The sequence below is a fragment of the Artemia franciscana genome, chromosome 2 (assembly GCF_032884065.1).
Source record: "Artemia franciscana chromosome 2, ASM3288406v1, whole genome shotgun sequence".
Taxonomy (NCBI): Eukaryota; Metazoa; Arthropoda; class Branchiopoda; order Anostraca; family Artemiidae; genus Artemia; species Artemia franciscana.
In genome coordinates this window covers 28,620,408-28,638,219 of record NC_088864.1, presented here as the reverse complement: position 1 = coordinate 28,638,219, position 17,812 = coordinate 28,620,408, and the positions used below count along the sequence as shown (strand labels likewise).

Sequence of the window (17,812 nt, the reverse complement as noted above, 5' to 3'; positions counted from 1 at the left end):
AATTATAATCGAAATGAGAATTTTTTAAACACAGATTTCATGAGTCACGTTAGTAGGAAGAATCTCCTCTCCACCTTAAATTTTATGTTCTTACTATTATTACCATAATTTTTTTGTAATCATCTGTTCCTGTTTGCTTCCGTCTTAATACCCTTCCCCCCTCCCTTATACAAATTAGTGACCATATGTCAGTCACTTGCTCAAGTTATTTCTTCGATTGCTGGTGACAATTTTTAGTTTTTTTTTCAGCTTAGCCGCATCCCAGCAACCCCCCAGCCCGCTTATGCAAGAATCTAGCCCTTGAGGTTTTTCTTTGTAATCGGCATTATGACACAACTATTGATGAGAAGTAAGATAAAAAAAAAATATGCAAACCATTAAAAACTGCAGTGTTACAGTGAGATAAAAATGGCCGTATGTGTGTTTTCACTTTCGGACAGCTCTACAAGGTACGACAATGATACAGCCAAATGATTTATTAACTGTTTCCTTTTTCAAACAAACCTAAGAAAATACCAAATTCTGCTTTACATTTCAAAACATAGTGAGGCTCACTAGAGATTGTAATAACACCTTACTTGGGATGTCACTAAGCCATAACTGTTCTAAAAAAACACCATTTCCATCAGTTTTAAGAGCTCATCCACTTGTTGATCTCTCCCACTTTCGTATAAATCAACAGAACTAATCTGGAATCGATCAAAAGAACTACTCTCAGAGTTGTTTCTCTGACGCCTTATTCTCGTGCTCCTCCGATTTTGTCTCTAGCTCAGAAAACCGGCGCACTCAATTACTTGATAAAAGGAAGCAAATCAAGGAGATTTTTAAGAAGATCGCCCTGGAAGAGAATGCAATGAATCAGTATACCGCCACAATTTCCGCTTTTATTAATATAGAAGAGATAAGAACCGCAAACATGATAAGAACAATTAAGTAATTGATCTTTGAGATCTCTTTCTTTCATGCAATATAAATTCAGTTTATAGTTCAAAATTGCGAAAGTATTTCCAATGTGTGGCTTTTGGTATATCTGATAAAAAAGCATTCTCCCGAGGTTAAGAGAGGGGGTGAAATCCAAGCACAGACAAGTGGTTATTGACAATAATGATGGGATAGCATACGTGTAAAATCCTCTCAAAATCCAAGCCTAATCTTTACCCAAGCACAACTGTATTAGTAGCAAGGATCTTCATATAGGTTATATACAGCTACAGCATCTTCTCTTTTGTGCGTGTCGAAATTACAAGAATTTTAGGTTCAAGATGAAATGATCACTGAATCTATAATACGATTCCATTTTTTGTACTTGAGGATTTTTGCATGAAAGAAAAAGTTTTGAATAAATACGATTTTATTACTAACGACTTTATTCTGTAAGATTTTTGCAACAACAAATCTAAAGCTAAATACAAACAAAGAAAATATATGAAAACATGCAAATACGATGAAACCATCTTAACTGAAAAATATTTCCGGTATTAATAATACTATTCAATCCTTTACCGTATTCTAAAAAAAAATAAAATTTCTGATGGAACTAAAGAACAAAGTTGGAACTTAAAATGAACAAAAATTATTGCTTCACAGTTCACGCACCATATATCTGCAATGCTGGTTCAATCAAACTGACTCCTCTTGTTCCCCTATATTTGTTGAATTCTCTAAAATGGGCACCTTACTGAACACACTAAAATGACACGAAAAACACAGGTTAGGAACAGAATTCCTTAAGTAGCCTGCAGATCTAAAAAAACTCACCAATTTGAGTTTTCAACAAAGCTCCCTACAAATATAGAGAAATGCCACGAGTCACTTTATTCGAACCAGCATTGCAGATTTATGTTCCATTAACTACGAAACAATAATTTCTGTTCGTTTAAAGTTTCCACTTCGCTCTTTACTTCCGTCAGAATTATTTATTTCTTTTTTTTAATTAGCATTAATTAATTTTTTTAAATGTTACTTCGCACCTCCCTCAAGTGTCCCCTAAAAATAATCTACCATTTTGTCACATTATCCTCGGCATCTCTGAGGAGGTGCAGATAATTTTTTTCACATCATTTATGAAATACTGTTCAATGAGAAATATTTAGATTTCAAAAAACTGAAGAATAATCAAAGAATTTAAGATGTGTAGTTAATATAATTTGTGAAAATTTTGGGACTGTTTCAATACCACAATTAAAGCTATCACTCTCAATTAAGTATATTATAAGTTCAAACATTATTTTCCGCAAAGTCAAATTATGATAAAATTCAAATTTTTTTTTTTTTATTTTAGCAATTTATAATACAAGGAATGCTCTAAAAATTACCCAAAAGATACCTATGTTATATCATATTGTATTTTAAGATGCAGTTTTTGGAAAAGCTGCACTTTATTTTAAATTATCTTAGTTTACTTAAACAAGGCTGTAGGTATGGCAATTATCTTTCAAATGGGCCCTCTCCCAACATTCTACAATCACTGATTTGGTACGATCCCTTCTAGTTAAAAAAAGAAAAAGACGCACCAGTCCTCCCCATTCAAAAAGGGATTTTCTATGTTATTCATGACAGGGATTTTAATTTTCCTGTACGAAGCTTTTGCTATGGTTATCCTAATGTTGCAATTTTCATTTTCGATCCGACAGTATTTTCAAGGGGTTCCTGGCTTTTATTTGAAACTCCGATAAAATGGTTTTTGCAATAAATTTTAGAGTTAAGATCAGCCGAAATAAAAGTTACCATTCCTAAATCGGCTTCAAATTACGATTCTTGCTCACTTCACAATTTTTTAATGTCTTTTAAGTTCCAGTTACTATGGGCAGAGGTTCACTCTTTACTATAAGAGCCCTGATGTGAAAGTTATATTTAGTCCATATTTTTTCCTACCAATATTAAGTGTTGTGAAAAGAGGTAAGGTTTAACCCCTGCGATTTCTATAGAAAATCTGCACCTCAGACCTAATGGGGGATTAAGATATTGAATTACGGAAACTTGTGTGTAATTAAATAAAAAAAAAGTTTTTCAACTAAAAGTAAGGAGCAACATTAAAACTTAAAACAAATCAAAATTATTCTGTATATGAGGCGGGCTGCCCCTTCCTCAACCTGCACTCTTTAAGCTAAAGTCTTGCTCTTTTACCCATTAAAAATCAATGGTTCTTGTGTTTGAGTAATCAAACAGTTCGTGGCAACGAAATGCAGTAAGGAGCGACCCGACTCAATAGTAAACCTAACTCTAAAAAACGGAATTCTGATACTAAAAGATACATCAAAAGAATCAGATTTTCATGCTAATTTTAAATATATAAGTTTCATTAAATTTAGAATTTGTCATCAAAAGTTACGAGACTGGGAAAATTTGCCTTATTTTAGACGATAGGGGGAAACACCCCCTAAAAGTCATAGAATCTTAACGAAAATCGCACCATGGCATTCAGCGTATCAGAGAACCCTGTTGCAAAAATTGCAAGCTCCTATCTACAAAAACGTAGAATTTCGTATTTTTTTGCCAGAAGACAGATCACAGGTGCGTGTTTATTTGGTTTTTTTTCCAGGGATCATCGTATCGACCAAGTGGTCCTAGAATGTCGCAAGAGGGCTCATTTTAACGAAAATGAAAAGTTTTAGTGCACTTTTTAAGTGACAAAAAATGGAGGGCACCTAGGCCCCCTCCCACGCTCATTTTTTACCCAAAGTCAACGGATCAAAATTTTGAGATAGCCACTTTGTTCAGCAGAGTCAAAAACCATAATAACTATGTCTTTGGGGATGACTTACTCCCCCACAGTCCCCCGGGGAGGGGCTGCAAGTTACAAACTTTGACCATTGTTTACAAACAGTAATGGTTATTGGGAAGTGTACAGACGTTTTCAGGGGGATTTTTTTTTTGGTTGGGGGGGGGGGGGGGTTGAGGGGAGGGCGCTATGTGGGAGGGTCTTTCCTTGGAGGAATATGTCATGCAGGAAGAGAAATTCAATGAATAGGGCGCAGGATTTTCTAGCATTACTATAAAAAAAAAACAATGAAAAAACAAACATGAAAAAGTTTTTTTCAATTGAAAGTAAGGAGTAGCATTAAAACTTAAAACAAAAAGAGATTATTACGCATATGACGGGTTCTTCTCCTCCTAAATACCTCGCTCTTTATGCTAACGTATCTTTAGTAATTTGAACTATTTATTCTACAGCCTTTCTGATTCAGGGGTCATTCTTAAAGAATTGGGGCAAAACTTAAGCTTTAGTGTAAAGAGCGAGGTATTAACGAGGGGACAAACCCCCTCATATACATAATAAAAATATAAGAATATTGAAGTTTGTTACGTAGGTTAATTCTTAAGTTACGTATATTTTTTACTAATAAAAACATTCGTTAAAAATTAAAAGTTCTAGTTGCCTTTTTAAGTAACCGAAAAATTAGAGGGCTACAAGGCACCCTTCCCCACCCCTTATTTCTCAAAATCGTCCGATCAAAACTAAGACCATTTAGTCTAAAAAATAATTAATTAGTAGTAGTTTAATAATTAATAGGCCATTTAGCCTAAAAAATAATTGATATGCAGATTTCATTTTAATAATTTATGTGCGGAGAGCCAAAATCAAACATGCATTAATTCAAAAACGTTCAGAAAATAAATAAGAAACTAGTTTTTTTAACTGAAAGTAAGGAGCGACATTAAAACTTAAAACGAACAGAAATTACTCCGTGTATGAAAGGGGCTGTTCCCTTCTCAACGTCCCGCTCTTTACGCTATAGTTTTTTACCGTTTAATAAAGTAGAATTGAGAGAAAGAGTAAAACTTTAGCGTATAGAGCGGCACGTTGAGAAGGGAACAGCCCCTTTCATACACGGAGTAATTTCTGTTCGTTTGAAGTTTTAATGTCGCTCGTTAGTTTCAGTTAAAAAAAACTAGTTGTTTTATATTTAATTTTCTTTCCTAAAGAATCAGGACAAAAAGTCAAAGTTTAGTGTAAAGAGTGAGGGTTGAGGAAGGGCGGCCCTACCCCCATACACAGAACAATTTCTATTCGTTTTAAGTTTCAATCTTGCTCCTTACTTTCAGTTAAAAAACTTATTTTTATGGCACTTGGTATTAACCAAGAACAGATTTTCTGGCGAGAATTTTCACATAGTTTGTCCAGGGGGGAATTTTTCTGGCAGGAGGAGGGGTTGTATTTTATGTGGGAGGAATTTTCCATGGAGGAGGAGCTGGACTTCCCAGCTATATTTAAAACAACCAGAAACTAAATAAAAATAACACGTTTTTCAACTGAAAGTAGGCAGCAACATTAAAACATAAAACAAGCGGAAGTTAAATAAAAGTTCAAATCGGGATAAACCCTTTTATTAGACAGTGATAAATTTCAAGAAAAATGCTAGATATTTGGTCAAAATTATTAATGTCATATTTATGAACAGAAGTTAGTATGTATATGGAGGGGGGGTGCTCCCTACCTAATACCTCACTATTTATGCTGAAGCTTGACTTTTTGTCACAATTATTTAAGAATGACTTATTTATTAAATAAGTTTTTTTTAAGATCTAAGAAAAACTTTAGTGTAAAGAGCAAGGTATTGAGGTGGGGGCTACCCTCCTCATATACGTAATAATTTCTGTTCATTTTAAGTTTTGATGTTACTCCTTACTTTTAGTTGAAAGATATTGTTTGTTTTTTAATGTCAATGATAAGGTTACAGGTGATTTGGCTTCCAAAGAGGAAGAAACAGGGGCTGAAAACTTGGTAAAATTTAATTGACATTTGACACTTGCTTACCCCAAATAGCAAACTCACTATTCTATGGTATTCAGTTCAAAAAAGATAGGTCTACTCAGAGAAAGTCTGGCAAAGTAGCCATTTTTGGTTCAGAAGACCGTTAGAAACTGTGGAATTGCTCTACTCTGCTTTAAAAATGAGGTGGGCACAGGATGAAAAAATACAACTTCATAATTTCCAAATGACTATCATTGTATCTATAGCCTCTGAGGTTACTCATAGCAACTTTGTAGATTACAATCTGTTTTGACTTCTATGTCCATTCTCCTCTCTGGAGCAATAAACAACACCCAAATAATTAGATCTTCTTTCCCAATATAAATTCCAAATATGACATAAAAATGCCAATATTTCAACCATACACCAAAAAGTTGCATAGACAAAATCTATTGAAATCAAATTTACAACAAGAAAACATATAACATGTCGATGCATTATCTCAACATTTGATGAACAACATTTCTCTTGAAATCTACTCTCTAAAGCAATGGTCCACATTGCAGTAGACCTTCAACCTAAACAACAAACATCTGTCCTGCATTTTGTGTTCTTGCAACCATTAGTACTGGATTACAAAATAACAGCTGAAAAGGAGATATTAAGGATTCTAAGCCTGTTAAGCACCTTATGGACATGTATATATTTTTTACAGCTCATCAGTAATGGCTAAGTATTGTGTCTTTGAAAATCCATCCTATATCTATGCTACAGAACAATGTGATCACATTTATTTGCATAATAGGGAATCAGGAGTCCATGTGCTTGACATATGGATACACTATTGCAATTCTAGTAGCTGGTTTGCAAGATTATCATACACTGATTTTTCAGTATAGGCATTGCAACAGCTGCATTCCAGATTGCTTTGCAGGCATATAATTTTTGGAAAGTATAATGCCTAGAGCTTTGTTAGAGTGTGAGGAAGGTTGTTAAGACTTAATCCAAGATTCTGGTTCAGAAAGGGTGGGGCAACTGAATAATGGAATACTGGACTGGGCAACTGTGGCTTGGCTTAAGATTGGATGATTTTAACTCCTGAACTGGTTAACCCTTGTTGGTTTTGACCAGGGTTTTGGGGGGAGGGGGGCTATGGCCCAAGTGAGCAGGTAAAATACCAAGTCATGTGAGTGTAAATACCACTTTCTCCAAAAAAAAACACTAGCTACTGAATGATAACATTTTGGGTACAACCTACACAAATTAAAGATTTGTCATTACAGTTTCTATTAGAGTAAAGAGGAACAGCAAAATTCAATGTCATTTGCCACATAGCAGCCAACAATTATTTAGAGTTTGAGCATGAAAGTGCCTTGGAACAAAGTAGAAAGTAGGAGAATATTGTACTTAAGGTTTAACAGGATATGAGACAAGGTATGAATAAGAATTCGACACACCTAATGAAATGAACATTGTTAGACCATTAAACTAAATTTTCTTCAACTAAAAGAGAAGTTGACACTGCCAAGTGATATTTTCTTCACATTTTTATACGGAATCGAAACGCCAATAAGCATCAAAATGGTTTATATATGCAAACACTTCACTTTTTCCCAGCTGAAGATTAAGATTCCATACAACTACTTTTTAAGAGGCTGCCATCTCTTCAATAAATGTCTTCAAATCTTTACTGATTGAATTTAAGTAGCAGCGTTTCTCTGTCATACCTACAACAAAATCATGCTACCTTCTAATCCTTTGCTTAATTCTGATAGAGTAAAATGAATTAAGGAATCTTATATTTTAGTTCCTTAATTTTTCAGATTATCTATTAACATAACAGAATTAGGGAAAAGAATGTGTATAAAGGGGCAAAAATTGTAGGAATTGTAGGGAAAAATGTGCACAAAGGGGCAAAAATTGTAGGAAATTTGCTAAAACAAGCAAAAAATGTTCAAAACTCACACAGTCCAGCAATTTATTTCCTTTTTATATTTCCACTTGTTCACTTAAAAATTCAAAAATTATTTGAGGGGATACCCCCCCCCCACAAAAAATAACAATGTGGTACAGAGCTTTTACAGTGTAAAATTAAAACAGTTCAAAATAGGGGTGATACCTTTTTATTGACGGTGAATAGATAGATAGATGGTTATTCAAAAAGCTTGATCTAGTGGGGTATGTAGTTAAGTCCTTGTATCTAGGGTGACCCCTATGTCTATGTCTCCCTCTAGGATTGTGTTGGTTCATTACAATCCTGGCAGAGACCAATCGTACTCCATTTTATTTAGCTAACGGGAAGTCTGAATTAGTGTCGGGGTTCAACATAAAGTATATAGGGGTCGGCTTCGTTTTAATTATATTATATATTATTATTTTTATTATATTGTTATATAATTATATTATATATATTTATTTATAATTATAAAACTTATGTTTTACTGCTGATGATGAACACTGTATGTGTTCGAAATATCCAGTTAAATAATTTTATATCTATTCACTGTCAATAAAAAGGTATCATCCCTATTTTGAACTGTTTTACTTTCGTCATGGAGAGGCAGTGTGGTCTTCGAAGTTATCTAAATACAGTGTAAATGTATGCTCCCAGGCATGTTTAACACAGATCATTGCCAATTCAGTACCACATATGTTGCTGACCAGGCTAGTTTTACTTATCTGGAGTTGGTGTTTTTAGCACTGTTTTCTTGCCCTTTTTTCGGCTGGCAAGTTTAAGCAAACAGAGTGAAGCAAGGAAATTATATTGTCTACTCAGTAAAAATGTTGCTGAAACTGTTGTGACCTTAGAAACAACTTATAAGGAGATACTATAGATTAAGTCAAGTGTACAAGTGGTTTGCTTGCTTTCCAATGGTGATGTGCTAACTGAGGACAAACCTCACTCTGGATATTCATGAACTGCCTGACATGACAAGAATGTTGAAAAACTTGAGAGCTTCTGTTGGTTGTGCCAACCAACAACTGAACAACTATATGAGATTAGTTGGATATCTTGGTGTTTGGTTCACCAAATTTAAACCAAACATTTCACCATGAAAATGGTTGTTGCCAAGTTTTTTGCTTGAATTCCGACTAACCACAAAAAAAAAATGTTGAGTTGAAACATGATATATTTTGAAACAACAGCACAAAATCATCTTGCTTCTGTCAAAGGGCATTCCTGAACAAGCAACATGATACTATTGGTATGACACTCAAAGAAAGCATCAGTCAAGCCAATGGAAGATGATATCATCACTAAATCCAAGAAAGTCACCCAGTCAAATCAAAAGTCAAGACAATATTGATTTGCTTTTTGATGCCAAGAATGTAGTGCATTCTGGATTGTTAAGGTTATTGTTACATTGTTAATGTTAAGGAGGTCACATAGCAGTGTTCATAGAAAGAAACCAGAATTGTAGCAGGCAAGTGACTGACTCTCTTGTTACTACAAATATATCTATACACACACCCATCTCTGAAAAAATGCCCTATTCTGGCCATCTGAATAGCTCTTTCCTTTCATATAAGCACATAGTCATAGCTGCAAAAGGAGGGTGGATGTCAAGTGTTTGTTCCTGGGAAGGGGAGAAGGTAGCATCCAATGAATAAAAAACATTTCAGGGGGGAGTGAGCCATATTCATTTTGGGGGAAGGGGAATTACTACCAGTCTAAAAATAATTTGGCCATCTTATGCCACATTAAATGACTCATGTCATATTGAACTGACCCTAGACACAGAGCAAATAGGAAGGAAATAGTTTGCAAAAATGGAGCAAGCAAAGGAAGAAAATCGAATTGGATAAATTTTGCAAAAAAAGCAGAAGCATGTAATTAGGATCCAATTAATTTGGGGTCCTTGTAGTCTGATATAGCCTGCCTCTAATGAGATTCATCCATGAAATTTTGTCTTTGACAAAGAATCTGCTTCTCTCAGACTCCAGGGCTTACCAAAACCTTCATATTTTCTCTCTAAATTTTTACATAAAGACAACACAGCTACATCTGTCCTGTATGGGTAAAGAAATGGGCATTTTTGATTTTGTTCCTAGTGTTCTAGCACACTCAGGTTTTATGTTCCTGCCACTAATAAAGTCAGAAAACTTTGTAGCCTAGGGATATATCTGGCTTTACTGGTAGGGAGAGGAGAGCCTAGGATACAATTTGCAACAAAAAGTGATTAATTTATTTGGAAAGGCCATTGAGTTGTATATTTCTCCAAAGTACAAATTAAGGCAATAAGTCAATGATATATTAGTTCTGCTAGCAGAAACATAAAGAGCCGTGTGCCATTATTTAACTTGGGAAGATGTTGATAGGCACATCAAATAGCATGTTCATCTTTTAGCTAGTAAATTAATTTAAAGATCCCAAAATAAGAGATTCCAAACTCTTTGGTCCTCAGCAGCCTCAACAGAAAATTGCCCTTCTCTTCAAGAAGAATGCAACAACCTCTCTCTATGGGCAACAACTTGGATGCTCAAGTTCAACCCATGCAAATGCAAAGTCCTGCATCTAAGTCCAAACATCCCCTACCATAGTTATCACAAGGTTGACTCTGCAGGTACCAATATACCCATTCAGAGTGTTGAGGAAGACAAACAAGGCCCTTGGTTTGATCTACTGTTCAGTGACAAGCTGCCAGCCAAGATTTTACCAAGAAGCTTTACACAGCCCTTGTTTGTCCCCATCTTGAGTTCAATATGTTGGTTGCCATCCCACACCTTTAAGTGTGATATGGAGATACTGGAGGAGGTTTAGCATAGAGCAACCAAGCTCCCTTAAAAAAAACCAACAAATCTCCTATGACCAATGACTAGAAAAGCTTGACCTGCCTACCCTAACATACAATAGAAAGAGAGGATATGTCATCCTTGTATTTAAGATGATGACCAGTGAATACACCAAAACATGAGGAAACCCTATAAAACTGCATCAAAAACTTAGCAGAAAGCATGAACAGTTCAACTTCTTCACCAATCATGTTGTTCCACTGTGGAATTCACTCAGCAAATATACCATGTTGACCAGATCAGTTGACAGCTTCAAGATTGGTTTGACCATGACTGGAGCAGCAAGTCATTGAAGATGCAGTGGGATGCAGTCTAGGGTTAAGTCCAGGTTTTAGTGAGGGGAGGAGGATACAATAACACTGAAAGAAAGCATTGAATAAATCTTCTCTAAGAAGAATTGATCAAGTTTTGAAGGTGTTATAGCTAATTCAGAAGAGGAAGTTTGAACCAAGATTATTCATCACAGTGCTAACAGCACCAACAGCAAATGTAGCCTAGTTGTTTTTTTAACTTATTTAGAAGCAGATACCACCTTATAAAAATCTTTACTATTAGGAAATACAATCTAATGTGTTGAAGTTAATGTAGTAGAGTAGTGGATACAGGCTAAACATGGGCTAGTATTAAAAATGGGCAGAAATCAGAAAGAAACCATGAAATACAAAGATATAGCTAGCTGAAAGTGTAAAAAGGAGAGCCACCAAATGCATTGATGGTATATGCAGTCAGCCCTACTACAGTAGATTACAATCTGTTAACCTCCCAGCACTAATTATTCAGCATAGGCATAATGCTCACCTACAGGTACCTCCAGCAAGCAGACTAGAAGCTATTCACCTTCTCTCCCCACCAAACATACAATGGAAGAAGTGCAAAAAGCATCCATCCCCAGAAAACAAAGACAAACTTTCAAAGAGCAGGAACAAACTTAAAAATTTAACACATAATTTATACACAAGCTTCAAATGTAAACTTGCAGACAAAGCTAAGAAAAATCCAAAGAAATTTTGGCAATATGTCTCTAGCCAAGACCATGATAGACAAGGCATCAGGAAACTGGTAACTGAGGATGGTGAAGAAATAACTGATATCAACAAGCTTGCAAAATCATTAAATCAGCAATTTGTCTCTGTTTTCACCACTGAACCCAATGGTCCTTTACCCTCTTCACCTGAATACATTGTAAAATACCCAATGGAAAGCATCACTCTATCACTTACAGAAATTAGATATTAACAAATAACCAGGACCAAGATCCCAGGCTATTAAAAGAAACTGCAGCTATCATAGCAGAACCACTTAGGAGAATTTTCCAGACATCACTTACTTCTAGAGAGCTGCCAGCAGACTAGAAAATATCCAACATCACACCGGTTTTTAAGAAAGGTAATCATCCCAAGCCTGAAAACTATTGGCCAAATAACCTGACCTCAGTCCTCATCAAAATACTTGAGTGCATAGTCAATGATTCAATCCTTAAGAATTTGACAACCAACAAGATCTTATCCCCCAAGCAGCATGGCTTCCAGTCAGGGAAATCCATTGAAACAAACCTCTTGGAATCATACAAAGAAATCACAGACCTAATTGACAGCAGACATCTGGTCGACCTGCTCTTGCTGGACTTTGCTAAAGCCTTTGACAAGGTTCCTAACAGTCAACTGCACTCCAAAATATCTGCTATTGGCATCAATCAGGCTGTTGTAGACTGGCTGATGAATTTTCTTACAAAGTGCAAGCAGAAAGATTGCTCATTTGCTACAGATGGCAAACCAATCTACTCTGATGAGGCCAAAGTAATGAGCAGAGTACTGCAGGGAACTATGCTGGGTCCAACTCTCTTTCTGATTTACATCAATGACATATTTAACCATATTGACAACAGCATGCACCTGGCCTCTGATGATGCCAAACTCTTTAGTATTGCATGCCCTCAGAGTCTCCAGTGCAACATAGATGAGCTACAAGTTTGGACCCAAGACTAGCTTCTCCAATTTAATGTAGGAAAGTGCTGTATATTACACCTTGGACCCAATAGCCCAATGGCAAATTACACAATCTACAACCCCACCACCAAAGTAAGAGAGCAACTAGAGAACAGAGCAGAAGAAAGGGATCTAGGTGTCATTATTGATGATAAACTTAGACTTCACAGCCATGTCCAGCATTTTTTCAGTTATAGACAAATTTTCATTATACTATCAGTTATTGGTTGTTCTTGACAAAATAATACTATATTTTCTTAGCGCTGTTTTCTTGGTCAATTTCAACATAATAATACTGTATTTTCTCAGTGCCAAAATTATTTAAAATAAGGTTAGTTTAGGTTAGGTCAAAAAGTGCTTAAATTTGAATTTGCAGTAAAAGTGATTATTATATTTGTAAAGAACATAAAAAAAGGCATCAAGTGGTATGTTCACTTTATTGGTAAGTCAATTACATTAACTACAAAAAATTTACCAAATTGTATTATGTATCCAACTTCTATAGCCAGATTTGTATCCTGAATCTAACTTTAAGATTCATTTGTGCCAGAAATGAATTTGGCAATTGTTTAGTTTCATCACAAGCTATCTAAACTGGAACCTATGCTGCAAAGCAGCAGTTTCCATACTAGGCCTATAGCACTTAGATATGCTAATTCTAGAAGTGTATCCATTTCTGGTTGACCCTCTTCCTCCAATCAACATAATAAACAAACCCATGTGGCTGCATAAATTTATACCCTGGATTAAAATATATCAAACTGTGAGATAAAACAGTTTTTTCTTATAATTTACATTGTTCCTATTCTTGTTGTACCCTAGGTGTTAATTTAAGGGACCTACCACAGTGTTGGACTTTATATATTTGGACTTCTAGGTCAATTGATCTTTTTTTAAATCTCCTGGGAGTTGTGCATCTTCTTCTTCTTCACTGTTTAAATTATACAGTGTTGCCTCTCTTGAGTTGCGAAGTATTTGTTTCTTTAAAAATATCCACAGATTACAAAAATTGAGGAACTCATTTTCTTCATTTGGATAAACCTGTGCAGAAGAGAGCAATAACAAACACCAAGAGCCGTATTGGTACCGGCTGGATATTTGTCCTTAGACTGCTGGGGATAGGCAATTTGGGTATTTGCACTTCCCAAAGGTCCAATCCAGTAATTATTTATAGACAGTGATTAATGCTGATGCATACTGCTATTAGTGATTAAAAGTAATTGGCAAGTTTATATAGTTGAATAATAAACATTAGAGACTTATATAAGTAGTTTATAGATATTAAGTGAACCATGAAGCCTTCTTTCAGTGGGCCACAACATAGGTCGTTTTTACATTTTGTGCTTTGTTATTTGTCCGGGAATTACTACTGAATATTTGGCTATTTTCCCGAGAGTTATGGCTGGTAACAAACAGGCGCGTTCAAGCCCAGTAAAAGGACAGGACAAGTGTTTGTCTTGTGTAATTAATTTAAGTGAGGAATCAAGCACTATGAATTGTGATGATTGCAATTGCTGGTTATGTATCAAATGTCTTGAGCTCTCAGAACCTGAATACATCTTACTTACAAAAATGACTCATCACATGGGTTGTCAATGGAAATGTCCAATGTGCAAGGGAAACACCCAAGCGAGCAATGTTAATGCCTCCAAGATTGCACGAGTAGTTGATGTGTCTATTAAGAACTCTCTTAGTGGTTTTGAGAATGCAGTAAAGACCCTAGATGTTAAGATTAAGGAGGCAGTTAAGGACTCTTTTGCTAGCTTTAAAGATGAAATTAACACTCAGTTTAAGGCAATAGAAGATAGGATTCATACTCTTGAGCAATCCTCAGGAATGGCAAAGGATAATAACACCTTAAAAGATTTAGTGACCACTGAAGCAGCTACATTGAAAAAAACTTTAGATGAACAGTTTGAAAACCATGTAAAGGCAATGATTGCCAAGGACCATGAAAGACAAAAAAGAAAACTTAATATAGTGGTCTTTGGAGTTCCTCCACAAATTGATGAAGCCCGATTTTTAAGTGATTATTTGGCTAACAATTATGGAATCCCTGATGTTACTGTCCTGAATGTTTGCAGACTAGGAAACGTAACAACCACACCAGGTTCCAGTACTCAATGTCCTGTCCCAATTATCTTCTCAGTGGCAAATTTCAAACTAAAGAATTAATCCTTCAGAAATCTTTTGAAAGAAAGGGTGCCATTCAATTTAGAAATGACGTGTCAAAGCATGATTGCAAAAAAAGACAAAGATTGTATGAGGAATTGCATAAGAGAAGATTGAATGGGGAAGTGGACATAGTAATCAGAGGAAATAAGATTGTGTCAAAAAACTGCCAGACTCTTACAACGCATCAGTCACCGTTGCAGGAGAATGTCATGGAATTATAGATATATCTGGTACCCCTTTAAGACTTGTAAATAGTTCTATAAGTAGTGTTTCCATTTGTGATAGTACTAGTGAAGTTGGCTCTCCCAAATATTCAGAAACTGAATTGTATGTTAGTGCTAGATTGGATGCCAGAAACTATGAACTCATATCAGATACCATTTCTTTTAAATCATGTGATTCTGGATCAAGCAAAGCTAATGACGACAATACTGTTATTGAAGGACTAATGGTACTATATAGCAATGTAGACTGTATTACCACAAAGATGAATGAATTCAAGTCAGTGATGTCAACTCCCACAAGCTGATGACTCCAAACTCATTGGTACTGTCAATACACCCAATAAGAGAGCCTCTATGCAGAATGACCTGTGGGCACTTTCCTATAGGGCAACTTTGTGGAGGCTTGAATTCAATGTAAACAAATGTCAAACAATCCACTTTGGAAAGAAAAATGAGAAATGCCCTTATCATATGTTAGGGATGGATGGATCAAGACAGACTATTATGTCATCTGAAGTGGAGAGACACTTGGGTGTCATAGTTGATAATGAATTAAAATTCACTATACACACACATACAGCCGTAGCCAAAGCACTCCAAACCCTGGGCATTATAAAAAGAACAATCACTAGCAGGTCACCTATGGTGATGACTAAATTATATAAGACCTTGGTCAGGCCTAATTTGGAGTTTGGCATGTGTGTTGCTAGCCCCCTCAACAAAGGTGACCAGCAGAAGTTAGAAACAGTTCAGAGATGGGCTACAAAAGCAATTGAGGGATGCAAATATTTAAACTACTCATCCTGTCTGAAGAGGCTGAAACTCCCCACTCTTGTCTACAGACAAAATGGGTGATATTATCATGACACATAAGCTCCTGAATTACAACTCTCCATTAAATAAGCTATTTCAACCTGACCAGTCTGCTAGAACTAGGGGGCATAGTCGGAAACTGTATCAGAAGAGAGCTGCCACTAGACTGCGCAATAACTTCTTCACTTACAGAATAGTGAGTTTGTGGAATTCTCTCACCAAAAAAGTGGTCACTACTCCCAGCACAGCTGCCTTTAAAAGAACCATTGATGGAGAATGGTCATCAAAGCCATGGCAAACTGAGTGGGATGCTGTTGACATATCCAACCATCATCATCACTAACCAGCGATTCTACAGGATTTAATCCTTATTTTGCTGGACAATGCAATTTAAGGTAATTTAAGGTAATGAGGCAAACTAAAAATGCATAAAGTGGGCAGGGTTTTGAAGCTGAGGGAAAAGTTGAGGTTGTACAATACAAATGAAATTATATTTTAAATACTAATTCTAGTCATCACTGGTAGGCTAATTTCTGTATAGTAGGAAGTTGAAAGATAATTAAAAAAAAATCACCTATATATTGATGTTAATATCCAAGATGGTTCACTTTCACTTTCAAACAAAACAAAAATCTGATTTTACTTACAGGTAACATTACCTATAGAGTGAAGCATATTAGTCTTTGAGCCCTGTGGGCTCAAATCAAAAGTGGGAAAAGGTCTGTATTCTGATTGGTCAATTTGTTAGTTGATGTTTATGATGTAGTTTTAGCTGATTGGTTAGGTCTTGTTTGTTATGGTGATGTTTCATCATTACAACCTTATTTTCTAGAGAAATTGTGGTTAGGCAAGGGTAAGCTTCCGTGGTGTTAAAAGTTTGAAGGGAGGATATTTTAGTTTATGTGAGTTTTCTGAATTAGCATATAGCATATATATGCTATATAGCATATATAGTATATAGCATATATACTGCATAAAGCTTGATTCTAATGATTGCATATTGTTTTTATGTCATTATCTATTCATATTGCTTTAACAGCCTGCCCACTTTACACATTTTTAGTTTTGTTGTAGGAGGATTTTAGAAAGCTAAAGAATCTATGCACTTCTCTAATAATGACAAAGAAACAATAGCCTATGTGATCATGTGAATCTTGCTATATGCAGTAATATGCATTTTAGACAGCTTGTGATGAAACTAAAGTTTTGTCATGAAATTGACCCCCCCCTTTATTGTGAAAAAATATACACTGAATTGGTATAGGCTAGGCTATAGGGTGGGGGGTAGAGTTCATTTCTGACACAAATGCATGTGAAACTTGGATTCATAATGTAATTCTGACTATAGAGGTAAGTTCATTTCTCAGCTATCTGAATTGTCTGTTCAAATAAACCTTACCCAGCATTTGTATAGGCTAGCCTATTTAGAAAAATTGCTGAATGGAAAATCTATTACTAGGCTAACCAAAATTTCTTTTTCTTCCTACCTTACTTTTACCCATGATAAACCTTACCCTGTAGATGCACTTTCAGATCATTAAGTATCTAATCTAATCCTACCATCAGCAGCAAACAATGCATAAATAAACACTAATGTAGTAAACATTTAAAGACTGGAAGGGGTCTACCTCCTCAGGTCTAAACCTGGGCTGAAAACCAGATACAATGCTCAAACTTTTGTTCATCTGGTCGAAAAAGCAGTAACCTTCAATCTGAACCATTAGTTGCAATGACACAGAAATAACAAAAGATACACCAAAACTTACCAGATTAAGGAAGTTACCAAAATTTTTGAATTATTAATGAAAGTGAAGAAAAATTTCTGAAAGGGAAAAGATTCTTCTGATGAGCAGCGTTTTCGCCATCGTTTACAGCCACCTGTGATGTGCAGATCATTACAGAAATTTTCAATCTGGCCGTCGTTTTAAAAAAAAGAACCTTAGATTGTACTGATTGAGCTAGTAAATACTTGCAAAAATAGTGCTGAAGTTTCGACTAAAATTCAAAACCTGTGAGGTTTTGATCGAAATGAAATGCACTGAAATAAAATTAGTCTTTTTAAAAAAATGGTGTTATTATTACTGAGCCATATGTAGTTTAATATTAGTTTTATGTTTGGAGCGTAA

At 35.5% G+C, this 17,812-nt stretch overlaps 2 protein-coding genes across 8 annotated transcripts in view; one reads left to right on the top strand and one right to left on the bottom strand.

The window, feature by feature from the left end:
• LOC136039780 (importin subunit alpha-5-like) overlaps positions 1-17,547 on the bottom strand; it is an 85,271-nt gene extending 67,724 nt beyond the window's left edge. Inside the window, exons 1-2 of one of the 7 annotated variants that reach the window (XM_065723679.1) lie at positions 17,453-17,547; positions 505-838 (exon numbers count right to left, since the gene is read on the bottom strand). Coding sequence is in view for 1 of the 7 variants with exons in the window: in XM_065723654.1 (XP_065579726.1) it covers positions 532-533 (2 nt within the window). In the remaining 6 variants the exon portion in view is untranslated. Of the gene's footprint in view, positions 1-504; positions 839-14,203; positions 14,214-17,452 lie in introns of those variants that run through there. The other 6 variants (XM_065723654.1, XM_065723670.1, XM_065723662.1 and 3 more) reach the window with 6 other exon arrangements.
• LOC136034688 (uncharacterized) lies at positions 8,942-12,474 on the top strand. The gene is made up of 2 exons (XM_065716014.1): positions 8,942-9,025; positions 11,872-12,474. Exons 1-2 carry the CDS (start codon positions 8,942-8,944, stop codon positions 12,472-12,474), a joined length of 687 nt encoding a protein of 228 aa, XP_065572086.1.
• Positions 17,548-17,812: the final 265 nt, after the last annotated feature.